Source organism: Dipodomys merriami, unplaced genomic scaffold (assembly GCF_024711535.1).
Source record: "Dipodomys merriami isolate MVZ:Mamm:240054 unplaced genomic scaffold, mDipMer1.0.p SCAF_45, whole genome shotgun sequence".
In the NCBI taxonomy this organism is placed as follows: Eukaryota; Metazoa; Chordata; class Mammalia; order Rodentia; family Heteromyidae; genus Dipodomys; species Dipodomys merriami.
Window position 1 is genome coordinate 5,051,382 of NW_027206013.1, and position 14,277 is coordinate 5,065,658.

At 43.4% G+C, this 14,277-nt stretch overlaps 1 protein-coding gene across 1 annotated transcript; it reads left to right on the forward strand.

Moving 5' to 3' along the window:
- Nucleotides 1-2,957: 2,957 nt before the first annotated feature.
- Znf70 (zinc finger protein 70) lies at nucleotides 2,958-4,272 on the forward strand. Its single transcript, XM_069994224.1, is given in 3 exon segments — nucleotides 2,958-3,331; nucleotides 3,334-4,078; nucleotides 4,080-4,272. Coding segments are annotated over 3 exon segments (1,272 nt in total). The 5' UTR covers nucleotides 2,958-2,997.
- Nucleotides 4,273-14,277: the final 10,005 nt, after the last annotated feature.

A 14,277-nucleotide genomic window follows, 5' to 3' on the forward strand; every position in this document is an offset into this window, starting at 1 on the left:
AAAGGAAACAAGAGCCAGGCACTACTGGTTCTGGTAATACTCAGGAGGCTGAAATCTGAGGATGGACTTTTGAATCCAGCCTAGGCAGGAAAGTGTGAGACATCTCCAAAAAGTCAGAAGTGGGATTGTGGTTCAAGTGGTAGAGCAAAAAGCTAAAGACAACACCTGGCACCTGAGATTAAGCCCCAGTTAAATCCAGAAAGACAGAGAGACTGAGGAAAAGACTGAGAGGGAGGAAGGGGGGGGGAGAAAGAGGGGGAGATAGAGAGAGAAAGGAAATCTACTTGGTTTTAAGGAAACTGGGGAAGCTCAACTCTTTAAGAGCCAAGCAAAATGTGTCTGTGTGGCAGGATTCCTAAGCTGCCAGTTTGCAACTTTTGACAAGTTGGATTTGAGAAGGTAGCCCTGGTGAACAATGCCAGATAGTGTGGGAAGGTGAGCCTAGGAAGAGAGGGATTTGGAAATAAGGCCATTGGATGCTGATGCTGAGTTCTGAAGTCCCAGTTGATGGAACCCAAAATCTGTCCTGGTGCCATGCATAGTTGGCAGCATTTGCCACCTTAGGAGGAACTGGCTGGAAAGGTTGGGAGCTAGAAACCCAGGGCAAGTAGGTGAAGAATGTAATGCTAGCCAGACAGTTAAAGGGGTGCCCATAGTTACACTCACTATGGAAAGTAAAGTTCTATGTCAGATAGAGAAAGAGTGGAACTTGAAGAAGAAAACCTGGGTGAAATGGGACATGGGGGATGTGGGGGGAGGCTATTGGGTTTGATGACCTCAGTAAAACAAGAAGGGCTAGAGACTCTGCTGCTGAAGGAGGGGGTGGGGTAACAGGAGTGGAAAAGATTTTTATTTTTTTCTCCCATTGCTGGGGATTGACCCCAGGGACTTCTGCATGCTAGACAAACACTGCCCTTGAGCTGGCCTCAGCCTAATCAAAGAGGGTATTTTACTTGTGTGCTTTTCCATCATGGCTTTTCTACTGGCTGAAACATTAAAAAGGTCACTTCCAAATTGCAGCAAGTTCCATTATGTCTATTCTGAGTAATTTAGTATGATGTTTTTTTAGTTTGTTTATGAGCCTTTTTCTCTAAGCTTGAGTAATTGATAGCATAGTACCTTCATGTAAAGCTGTGAGAATTAAATGAGATATATTTATGGAATTTCTAGTACTCCCTGGCATATAGTAGGTGCTCAGTAGTAAGTGCTATTATCACATCCTCTAACAAAAAATTTTTTTCCCCTTGTGTTCTGGGGTTGGAACTCAGAGCCTGAGTACAGCTCCTGAGCTTTTTTTTTCCCCCCCAAAACTTAAAGATAGTGCTCTACCACTTGAGCCACAGCTCTACCTCCAGCTTTTTAATGGTTAATTGGAGATAAGTCTGATGGACTTTCCTGCCTGGGCTGGCTTTGAACTTGATCCTCAGATCTCAGTCTCCTGAGTAGCTAACAACTTCTTGTTTATTCGGCTACGTTTCTCAGTGAGACTGAGAGGCCCTCTGAAGTAGAGTGGAGGGCAGAATGAAGTGTTCCAACCTCCTTCCTTTATTCCCTCTAAAATGCCCTGTCCATTGGAGCAGATCTGCTTTCTGTCTGTCTTACTTATTTACATTTTCTAGACAATTATTTTTAATAACAACAACAAAAACAATAATAATAAAAGATGTGTTGGGTGCTGGTGGCTCTCATCTGTAATCCTACCTAACTGGGAGACTGATATCTGAGGATCATGGTTCAAAACCAGCCCAGGAAGAAGAGTCCCTGTGAGTCTTTTATCTCTTATTAACTACTCGAAAACTAGAAATGGAGCTGTGTATCAAAGTAGTAAGCACTAGCCTTGAGTGATAGAGCTCAGGGACAGTGCTCAGGCCCTGAGTTAAGCCCCATGACCAAAAAAAAAAAAAAGATGTATGACAGTCAGTTGTAGCACAAAAATAAATGGCTTTTCTTCTCTTGGGTCATTTATTCCCCAATGTAGTGTGCTGGGATTGTGTTGTGTTGGATCCTGGGAATTCCTATTAGTACCTAATGCTTGTCCTTAGGGAGATGTCCCTAAGCAAAGAGTCTTGTAAATGTGTGACAGACTGTATCCCGCCCCTCAGCTCACAGGGAAAAAGGGGTACATGGGGGAATATGTTTGAGATAGTCCAGAGTCTGAGGGTTCAGAGAAGGGGAAAGATTTGGCTTGAATGTGGAAGGACCACCTAGTGGCAATCTGAGAACAGGACAAGGACTTTTTAGGAGAAGGTAAAAGCAGTGCAAATGAATTGGTGAGCTGGGTGGTGAGTAGGTTGGAAAAGTGAGAGCTACAGACAAGGCTGAAAGTGCCAGATAGGAAGGGCCTTGTGAAGTAGTGTGATTACCAAGAGATCCTGAGAAGAAACATGATGCAGATCAGGCTTATGTTTTGGATACTTGCTTCTAGTGTCCATACAGAGTGTGGACCAAAGAAGCAGTTGGTTAGGAAGCAAGTATTGAAACACGTTCTGGGGAGTCACTCTGAGACCTGAGCTGCTTGCTTCGTGACAGTGAGGACAGAGGGCAGAGATCCCTTCCTGGCATGAGGCCTCAGGAACTGGTGAGGCCAGGCTGGTAGGATAAAAACTAGAGAGGGTGTAGGATTTTGTCTGGCAGTGGTGCTGTTAACCTAAGGTAGGAGGAATGTGTTCTCTATCTTTCCTAACAAAAGCCACCCACAGCGTTATTGTCATCTAATGGCAGAAGCCTTTTTCTCCTATTCCACAATGGCTTTACTTCCTGTTTTTACTCCTTGTAAAACCAGTCTAGACACCATGATGTGACCGTTGGTTGTGCCTTTCTTTCTTGTAGTTGCTTTAGGTAAGTGAAACTTGTCTCTAATTCATCCATCCTCTCAGGGACAAGGTTGTGTCTTACCATCATTTGGTCTTTTCTACTATAGACTTATCATGGAAAAGTATGGCCCAAAGAAGAGTGTTTTAAAGATATCTGATTATTGACAGCGATACCAGATTCACAATGGAGGTTCCCCCAGCAAGCAAGTTTGATAACACCTTTATGTTTGAGAACAAGTTAGAGATTCATCAAGAACTTTTCCCAGGTGAGGATCTAGGGAATTCTTTTCTTCATGAAGGAGGCTTGGAGCAAATGGCTGTCATCTACAAGGAGATTCCTCTTGGAGAGCAAGATGTGGAATGGGAGGATTATGGGGGGAATTTCCACCTGTGCTCAAGCCCCATGCCATATCAGAGGATTACCCTTGGGGGCAGATCTCAAGATGAGGATCCATTTGTCCAAACTTTACTTCAGAAATCCGACTCCAGTGTCTCTCAGATAATCCACAGTGGAGAAGAGGAAGCAGGCAGGGTAAGTCATGACTCAATGCACCTCACAGAAGCCTGCATCCCACTAAGCCCTATGCTAGTAATGAGTGCGGAAAGGCCTTCAGCCAGAGCTCCTACCTTCTCTGACACTTGGTCATCCACACTGGGGAGAAGCCCTACCAATGCCAAGAGTGTGGGAAAGCCTTTTGCCAGAGTTCAGCCCTCACCCAACACCAGAAAATCCACACAGGGAAGAGGCCCTATGAGTGTAGGGAATGTGGGAAGGATTTCAGCTGGAGCTCTAGTCTCCGAAAACGTGAGAGAATTCATACCGGAGAGAGACCTTCTCAGTGTAAGGAATGTGGGAAAGCTTTCATCCAGAGTTCAGGCCTTAGCCAGCATCGGAAAATCCACACCCTTAAGAAACCTCATGAATGCGACCTCTGTGAGAAAGCCTTCTGTCACAGATCCTACCTCATCCGGCACCAGTGGATTCACACAGGGAAGAAAACTTACAAGTGTGAAGAACGTGGGAAGGCATTCAGCCAGAGCTCCAACCTCATCGAATATTGGAAGACCCACACTGGTGAGAAACCCTACAAGTGTCATAAGTGTGAGAAGACCTTTAGCCGTCGTTCCTCACTTATCGAGCACCAGTGGATCCACACTGGGGAAAAGCCCTATGAGTGTTGTCACTGTGGCAAGGCCTTTTGCCACAGCTCTGCACGGATTCAGCACCAGAGGATCCATGCTGGCAAGAAGCCGTACACCTGTGAGTGGCAAAGCCTTCAGACACAGGTTGGCTCTCATGGAACATTATAAAACCTATTCCAGAGAGAAGCCCTATGGATGTAATCTGTGTGGCAAGTCTTTCCAAGGAAGCTTACACCTTAGCCGGCATCAGAAAATCCATGCTAGTGGAAATCTGGAGAAGGAGAATATCCATCATCACTTGGAAGCCTTTACATAGCTTTGCCTCTCTGACCCTACCTGTCTCCCTGAGAACAAAGGCCCATGAGGCCCTTCTGGACGTCCCCACTGGCAGGAAGGCATCTTGTTAAGCCACACTTAGCAAGTTTCTCACATGAAAGGAATGGTGGGACTACTGGGAGGCAAGCCACACACACAGAGCTGGCTTCAGTCCTCTCATTCTCATATTTGACTCCCAAGCCTATGAGATTTCATTTTACCCTCTCTCACTCTTCTCAGAGTCCAAAGGAAGTATAAACATTGAGGAAAAGAGTTGAGTTAGTCTCAAGAAAATGACACATGAAATCAGGCCTAAGCCTGGAACTTTCCAAGAAGGCAAAATCAGTGCAGCTGGAGTCGGTTGCAGAAAATGGATTCAAAAGTAGATGTGGGGGCTGGGAAGGTGGCTCCATGGTAGAGAGCTTGCCTTGCATGCATGAGGCCCTGGGTTCGATTCCTTAGTACCACATACATAGAAAAAGCCAGAAGTGGGCGCTGTGGCTCAAGTGGTAGAGCACTAGCCTTGAGCTGAATAGCTGAGGAACAACGCCCAGGCCCCAGGACTGACAAAAAAAAAAAAAAGTAGATGTGGTAGAGGGGGAAAAAGAGAATCTCTGCATGGTCAGGGACCAAGGACAAGCAGAACAGGTTAACAGAGTAGAAAAAGTCTGGAGGATTGCTTTGAAGATTAGGGGTGAGGGCAGGGGATCCCAGAGCATGGTCTCACCCTCTCCTTGGAAGGAGGGTGGATTCTACCAAATGCTATGTCACAAGAGAACAGATTATTTTGGTACTTATGGTGGCCACAAGATGTTTGACACCTGGCTGTGACTCAGCAAGGGCACTGGTGCCAGCTAACATCAATTCCTTCCTGAAACCCAGTGCTCCCAAGATTTCCACGTGCCTTGGATGCTAGCAGAGCACTTTCCAGTCTGATGATTCAATAGGCTTCCCCCACCCCCCAGCTCAACAATGCAGGGGTGTGGGCAGCTGATGATTTGGAAGGGCTGTGATTCAATCAGAAGGTCTGGGGTTAAATCCTGATGCTGCTTCCTCCTATTATATGACCTTGAACAAGTCCTGTAACTTCCCAAGGCTCTGTTTCCTTGTTGAGGATGGCACCTGACCTTAAAGGATTGGTGGCTCCCATATATCCATTCTCAAAAGTGCTTTGGCAACAGCAATCATGGGTGATGGCTGAGAATGGAGACCCTGAATGAGCCCCATCCCATATTCCCTTGCAGATAAAAAAAAAATGGCTTATATATGCTTCCTTCTGGACCTCATCTTGAGACTGCTGCCAGGATGTTTTGTCCAGGCTCTTGTGTTCTTTCTGTTTTCTGGCCAATGAGTTTACCTGAAGGTTTAAAAAGTACTATTACCTGTGTTTCAACTGGACCAATCGTCTGGCATCCCTTCGGGGTAGGTGGGTCCCAATAGCGGTATGTTTGCAAAGGTTTCTGAGTGATTATAAGGTACATGGTGGCTAGGCCTGTTTTGGGCTTTCAGGCAGCATCAGCAGCCTGATCACTCTTACCAGATCACTCTTATCAGAGCAGAACTTGAAGCTGTTCTCCGTCTTCAGCTCCCAGGGTCTCAGGTATGGCCTTAGGTAATAAGTTGAGTCAAATAATTTCTCTTCTCTGTTCTAGGAATTAAACCCAGGGCTTTATGTATAGACAAGTGTTCTACTGTGGAGCTGCTTTAATGTAGCTCCATCCCTCTCCCCCCATTCACAAAGTGAATGGCTGGAATGACATGAATTCATCATGATGTTGGTTATTTAGCTGTTCAGAAGCTCAGTGCAGCAGTTATGGTAGTTATACATAGTTTTGATGAATAAACATGGGAGAGCTATTTTTGTTCCTTAGTAAGTGGGGCTTGGTAGGCCAGAGAGTCTGAACATTGAATGATGTGGATGCTAAGTTGGAAAGATCACATTGGGAGTCCTGATCATTTCCAGCAACCTCATGCCACCTAGAAACAGTTGCATTGTGAAGGTCCAGAGCCTCGCAGGTAGTACTGGACACAGTCTGCATTTAGCCAAAGTCTTTGGTCACTTTGTCAGGAGTAAAGAAAGAAGGAAAGGATGCTGGGATAGAGTTAGAACAGCAGGCGGCATCAGGCAGGGGCCTCCTCAAAGTCCCATTCTACCTTAGCCTTGGCCTGTCCTTATCCAGTGAGCGTTTGTTACTTACCTACGGTCTATCTGTGGCTGCCTTTCCTATGTACTCCATCCAAACTGATTTTTTTTTTTTTGGTGCCAGTCTGTGGAATTTAACTCAGGGCCCAGGTACTGTCCCTTAGCTTCTTCACTCAAGGCTATTTGAGCCCCACAGCTCCACTTCTGGCTTTTTGCTGGTTAATTGGAGATAAGAGGGTCTCTTGGATTTGTTTGCCCAGCTTAGTTTTGAATCTCAGATTCTCATATTTCAGCCTGAGTAGCTAGGATTATAGGCTTGAACCACCAGTAGCTGGGATTGCATGATCAAATTAAATAAAAAATTTATATGGTGGTCTTGGGGTTTGGACTCAGGGCCTGTATTGCTAGGCAGGCACTCTATCACTTGAGCCATGCCCTCAGCCCTTTTTTGCTTTTGTTCATTTTTGAACAGGGCCTTGTTTTTTTCCAGGGCTATTGTAGACCTTACTCCATCTCATTATGCTTTTCACAGAGCTGGGAGGACAGTTGTGTACCACCACACCTAGCTTTCTAATTGGTTGAGGTTTTATGAACTTTTTGCCAGACCTGGCTGTGAACTGTGTGACTTTCTACCTGTAAGCCTCCTGAGTAGCTTAGTGTTAGCAGGCATGAGCCATTGTGTCCAGTTCCAAATTGATTTTTTTTTGTGCCAGTTCTAGGGCTTGAACTCAGGGCCTGGGCATTATCTCTGACCTTTTATGCTCAAGGCTAGTGCTCTATCATTTGAGCCACAGTACTACTTCCAGCTTTTTGGTGTTTAATTGGAGATAAAGAATTTCATGGACTTTCCTTCCCAGGCTGGCTTAGAACCATCATAATCAGATCTCAGACTCCTGAGTAGCTAGTGCTGTTTTCCAAATAGATTCTTTTTGGGCATGAACTCTGGGCCTGGGCACTGTCCCTCAGCCCTTCAGCTCAAGGCTAGTGCTCTACCACTTGAGTCTCAGCGTCACTTCCAGTTTTCTGAGTGGTTTATTGGAGATAAGAGTCTCACAGACTTTTCCTGCAGGGACTGCCTTTGAACTGCGATCCTCAGATCTCAGCCTCCTGATAGGATTATAGGCGTGATCCACTGGCACCCTCTCCAAATAGATTTTTAAAGCATCACTTTGCATGTATCATTGCTCTCCTTAAAGCCAACTTTTGGAAGCTTTTTTGCAGTCTTGATTGAATCAATCTGGTTTACCTCAGAATAAGGCACATGAAGTTCACGCTGCCCTCTGCTGGCTGCTCTCTCTATTCACATCTGGCTTCTCAAGTCACTTCATGCTGCTCTCATTGTTCGGAATATGCACTTACTGTCTTTTCCTTCTTTTTTGTTTCTCTTTTCTATACCAAGAGACTAAGACAATCCCCTGTAGTGTTAACATGTTTCGTGTGTGTGTGTGTGTGTGTGTGTGTGTGTGTGTGTGTGTGTGTGTGTGCACGCTGGTACTTGGCCTAGCACTCTTAGCTAGCATTTTCACTTAAGGCTGGTGTACTATCTATCACTTGAGCCACAGTTCTATTTCTGGTCTTTTGCTGGTTAATTGGAGATAGAAGTCTCCTGGACTTTTTTTTCCCAGGCTGGTTTTGAATCATGATCTTCATATCTCAACCTCTAAAGTAGCTAGGAATTCAGATATGAGCCACCAGTGCCTGGCTTAAACTTTTTTTCTCTTCTTTTTTGGATGTTAAAAATTTTAACTGTTTTTATTATTTAAAAATAATCATTTAGGTTCTCAAATACTGTAAAATTTTAAGAGATCATCCAAGGTCATATTTTAAGCACTCTTCACCCCCCCCCCCCCTTCCCAAGTACTCAGGGTCTTGCACTTGTTTCGCTTGCTTGCTCATGATTGGTACTTGACCATTTGAACCGTGTTTCCAGTTTAGCTTCTTGCTAGTTATTTTGTAGATAGTGTTTAGAAAACTTTTCTGCCTGGGCTGGTGTCAAACTATGTTCCTACTGATCTTAGCCTCCTGATTAGTGTTCTAGTGCTTGAACTACTGGTCTACTTCTGGTTTTTTGGTAATTAATTGGAGGGAAGAATTTCATGGACTTTCCAGCCTGGACTGACTTTGAACCTCAGTTTTCAGATCTCAGATTCCTGAGTAGATAGGATGACAGGTGTGAGCCACTGGTACTTGGCTACACAGACATTTACACATTTACTCTTTTACATGTTTTGTCACAGTCTGTCTCTCTCTCTATTCCAATTCTAAGATTAATTATTGACATATGGTTAACCATATTTTTAGTACTGCTAGTAAATGTAGGTACTTTGGTCCTTGCATTATTCTTTCATAGTTATAGCTTTGTATAGTACTGTATTGGTGATTTTCTTTTGGTCTAAGTATTACTAACGTTTCTTTTTTTATTGTGAAAATACTGTACAGAGGGGTTACAATTACATAGGCAAGATGATGAGTACATTTCTTATCAAGCATTGTAGCCTCCTCCTTTGTTTCCCCTTCCCATCCCTTTCCATCCTCCCCCCCACTTACTAACATTTCTAAGAGATAAATACTTAGATAGTTGCTGCTTATATATTGTACTATTTGGTGTCAGTATTTTTAAGTGTCTAATAGAATTTCTTTTTTCTCTTTGTGAGGCCTTGGGGCTTGAACTCAGGGGCCTGGGTGCCATCCTTGAGCTTTTGTGCTCAAGGTTAGTACTCTTACCACTTGAGCCACAGATCCACTTCTAACTTTTTTTTTGGTGGCTATTTGGAGATGAGAATCTTACCAATTTTCCTGCCTAGGCTGGCTTTGAACTATCATCCTCAGATCTCAGCCTTCTGAGTGGCTAGGGTTATTAGTCACTGGTACCAGGATCAATTTTTAAAAATTATCTTGTATTATTTATTTATTTAGCCAGTCTTGGGGATTGAACTCAGGGCCTGGGCACTGTCCCCGAGCTTCTTTTGCTCAAGGCTAGCACTTTACCACTTAGCCACAGCACCACTTCTGGCTTTTTCTGTGTATGTGGTACTGAGGAATCGAACCCAAGGCTTTATGCATGCTAGGCAAGCACTCTACCACTAAGCCACATTCCCAGTCCTAGTTATTATTTTTTTTTTGTGTGTGTGTGCAAGTCTTGCGGCTTGAACTCAGGGCCTGGGCACTGTTGGTGGAGCATTTGTGCTCAAGGCTGGTACTCTACCACTTTGAGCTACAACACTATTTCTGGCTTTTTGGTAGCTAATTGAGATGAGACTCTCATGAATTTTCCTGACCTAGTTAGCTTTGAACCTGATCCTTAGATCTCAACTTCCGAAGTAGCTAGGATTACAGGTATAAGCCACTGGCACTCAGCTTGTTTTATTATTATGTTTTTCATAGAGTTTTGGTAGGTTTCCCAGGTGGGCTTCAAACTTCTGGGTGCAAGTGATCCTTCTGTCTCATCATCTGCGTATAAGCTAGGAGTAGTAGGCATGTGCCTTTATCTCCAGCTTTAGTTTCATTTTTACTTTCTGCTTGTTTATGTATGTTCTTGCTATGTGCAGTTAAAAAATTTTTTGGAGAAATAGACAAGGTATAAATGAGCAATACATAGCTATAATATTTGAGGCATATTTGTTTAATAGTGTGATAGTGGGGAAATGTGCTCTTTTAGTAACCCCTTTAGCTTAAATATTTTCCAAATACAATAGAAATCCCTTGCTTTTCTTGAATTTGCATTTGCATGATATTTAGCTAAGCATTTTATTTTTAAAATTTGTATATGTTTTACTGTGTATGTAACTTATAAACAGCAAATTGTTGGTCTTCATTTTCTGTTTTTTTTAATGTATTTTTTGTTATAAAGAGATTCTGATTAACATTATTTTTGAGCAAGGAATAATTTATTTACATTGCAATATTTTAATATATGCTCACTTCTTGCTCACATGCAGTTATTAACCACATGGAGACTGTAATTTCTAGGTAGACCATAGGCCTTCCTGGCACATCTGCTTCTCTTTGTCTCTGTCTTCTCTTCACATTTGGGATTAGTGCCAGAGTCAGCTATTCTCCAGTGTTCTTAGCTATAACATGGAGGGATAATGTTGTATTGTAGCCTGGTGTGATTCAGAAGTATAAGGAATACCACCGTGTTTAGTTAAATTATGAAGTGCAGTTGATTATTTATAGTATTTTTTTTGTCAGTTGTGGGTATTGAACTCAGGGCCTGGGCTCTGTCCCTGAACCTCAAACTCAGGGCCTGGGTGCTGTCCCTGAACCTCTTTGTGCTCAAGACTAGCACTCTACCACTTGAGCCATCGCACCACTTCCATGTTTGTTTTTTTTTTGGAGTGGTTAACTGGAGATAAGAGTCTCATGGGGACTTTTCTGTCCAGGCTGGCTCTGAACTGGAGTCCTCAGATCTCAGCCTCTTGAATAGCTCGGGTTACAGGTGTGAGCTACTGGTGCCTGGCTATTGTAGTTATTTTGCAAAAATTTTTTTGGTGGTACTGGGGGTCAAACCTAGGGTCTCATGCATGCTAAGCAATGCTGTATTACTGAGCTATAACCCTAGCTCTGAAACATTTCTTTTATTTATTTATTTTATTTTTTAAAAAAAAATTTTATTGTGAAAATACCATACAGAGGGGGTTACAATTACATGGGCAAGATAATGAGTACATTTCTTATCAAGCATTGTTGCCTCCTCCTTTGTTTCCCCTTCCCATCCCTTCCTATCTCCTCTCCCTTACCTCACCCCCCCCCAAAGTTGTAAAGTTTGTTTTTCGACATAACGATTTGTACATCTCATTGTTTCAATGGGTCCACTGTATCCCTATTTAAGTGATTTGTTTTTTCCCTTGCCCTTCACAAATTGTACCAACATCAATACAGTGAAAGCAGGGGTTATACTGTGGGGGAGGGACATACAAGGCAACAAAGAAATCATCTTATAAATATGTTAGAAACAATTGCATGAAAGCAAAAACACTTGAATACTTATCTTGGGCTTCGTTTCACCTAATATCAACTTATCTGACCTTTTCTGCTTGTCTCAGACATATGCTAGTTATTGCAAGGGAAACCATGGGACCTATGTTTCTTTGGGCCTGGCTTACTTCACTTAATATAATTTTCTGAAACATTTCTTTAATTTTCTGTTCTTAGTTATTCCCAAAGTTCTTTCAACATTGCCATGTGTAGCAAAGAACTACACACATCACAGGTCCATCCCCAAGTGACTGTGCATAGTTATTTTGTACTGATCTCATTCTTCTATCCTTATCACCCGTTTGTGCCTGCCCTGTCCTTCCTATGCCACGCTTTCCATCATTTACAAAATGCTGCCAGCACCTTCTTCAGAGAGAGTAAGAAATGCTGTCACAGCTAGCTGCAAAGGCCCAGGAAGATGAGGGTCTTCCGACCCATCCAGTTGCAGATTTGGAAACAGGCAGATGACTTGCTCAAGGTTTGCAGTGATTTAATGTCAGATCTACCCAGTGGCCATGGATAAGAGCAATTCTGAACAGAATGCTAGAGTCTTGACTGGGTGCTACCAGGGCTTTTTGGAGGCCAAGGTGAAAACCAAGTGGTATTGGTTTGCTAAGAGTTGCTTACTTCTTTAGGAAGCAGTGCATTGTCATTAACTTCACACATGTAGATGTGTGAAGTTTTTGCTAGTGAAACCCTTTTCTTGTGGGAAATGACCTGGCGTTTTATTTTTTTTTAATTATATTTATTTATTTATTTAGCCAGTCATGGAGGCCTGAACTCTGGGCCTGGGTACTGACCCTTAGCTCTTCAGCTCAAGGCTAGCGCCCTACCACTTGAGCCACAGTGCCACTTCTGGCTTTTTCTGCTTATGTTATGCTGAGGAATTGAACCCAGAGCCTCATGCATGCAAGGTAAGCACTCTACCACTGAGCCACATTCCTAGCCCCTGACCTTGCGTTTTATATCTGATGATTCAGGAAAGCAAGTTGAGGTTGCCTAGTGAGATGGAATTAGGGCACAAAATAATGGAGGATCTTGCCACATAATGCCACCTGTGGGCTATTCCTCTCATACTACTGAGTGCAAACGTGCCTACTCAGATTGGTGGTAATGGGGCATTTGCTTGAGATCTTTTAATATTCACTCTTACTTTGTCTGTTTTTGTAAATATCTTATAATTGTAGTTACATATTCTTGCACTGTGCCTCACTGATAATGCTTCAAAGTGAAGGCAGTGAAGGAGGAAGATCTGGAGGATGCCTAGAGAACCCTCTGATGGCTCTCTGTAAACACTGAAAGGCACTTAGATGCCTCCAAACCCTGAAAGGGTCCTGTTGGTCTTCATCTTTCTTTCCCATTTCTCTTTTTCTTGTTAGCTTCCTTTTGCCACTGACCCTACTCAGGTTAGCGCTCCTTCCCCTTACAGGTGACCAGAAGCATCTACTCCTTTCCTCCATACCTCACAAAACTCTTTCAAAAAATGAGAGGATGTCAGAAGTAGTGAAGCAGAAATTCTCACCTTATCTCATCTCTTAGAGAAGAGATAGGAACGTTGTGTGGTCTGGATTGATCTCCTAGAACCACAGGTATCCTCAAAAGTGAAGACATGAGCCAGGCGACAATGGTTCACATCTGTAATTCTAGCTACTCCAGAGGCTGATATCTAAAAAGTGCAGTAGGAAGCCAGCTGGGGCAGATAAATCCACCAGACAAGCCAGAACTGGATACATGGCTCAAGTGTTAGATGCCACTTATGAGCAAGAAATGCCAGGCAACAGCATGAGGCCTTGAGTTCAAAACCAAGTACTTGCACAGCAAACAAACATGGGCTCATAGTAAGGAATGGTCAGAAGACACAAGTGCCTACATCTAGGCTGCTAGTCCTATAAAATCCTATCCTAACTCTCCTATCAGCAACCCATCCTAGAAATTTTTAGTGTAGACTTCCCTTTCTGTACATCTTCCTTTCTACTACTTTGGGCCTGGAGGGAGGGATTGCAGATCTTGTTGTATGCTGTATCCCTTCTACACTGTGATGAAGGCCCTTAGCATCCATGTGAACAAGTGACTATCCTGCCTCTGCACACTGAGGATGTGTTGTTTAATGCCCCCCCCCCCCAACTCTCAGTCGTCTCCTGTGGCCTGCTAGGCTCATCTCTCTTATTTCTTGTTCCTTTCTATAATCTGCTATCTTAAGTCAGAAATTAGACACTGTCTCTTTTATCTCTCATCCACTGATACCCCTGAAGTTTGACTCTTTGCTCCTTTCATCTGATTGCTCTCACCCTAGTTGGATATGCTATTACCCTTTGGTAGCCTAGTGTCCAGACTCAATTTCTTCCCATTATTCCTTTCTCTCCTTGGTAGCTAGAGCACTCTTACTACACTTGATGGGTTTACTCCCTTCCTCAAACACCCCCTTGAGTCTCTGGGAAAACAAAGTGTCCAGGTCATAACAACTGTTATAGGTTATTCCTGATAACTGCCCCATCCTACACAATATGTCCTCCATGCTCTAGCCACCTGTGCTCCTGTGTTCCAAGCAAGCCTCTGTGTGGCAGGAAGCAGGCCCTTTTGGGAAATATCTCTCTCTTAATTATTGAAGGAGCATGATGTGTGGTATTCTAGCCCCAGGTTATTCTGAGGAAATAGAGTTTGACAGTGACTGTCTTCTGTGTCTCACTGTTGTACTTTTACATCATCATGTCAACACTTACCATGTTCACATCTTTCCTAAAACAATTCTTTCACAAGTACTCCAGTCATGATTTTTCTGTGAATCTTTTTTTCTACAACTTGGCTAGAATATCTCAGGACTCAGGCATACCCTCATGATAGTTGATGTTGATCTTCCCCTTGTTTCATAGGTTCAGAGGTTGGGAC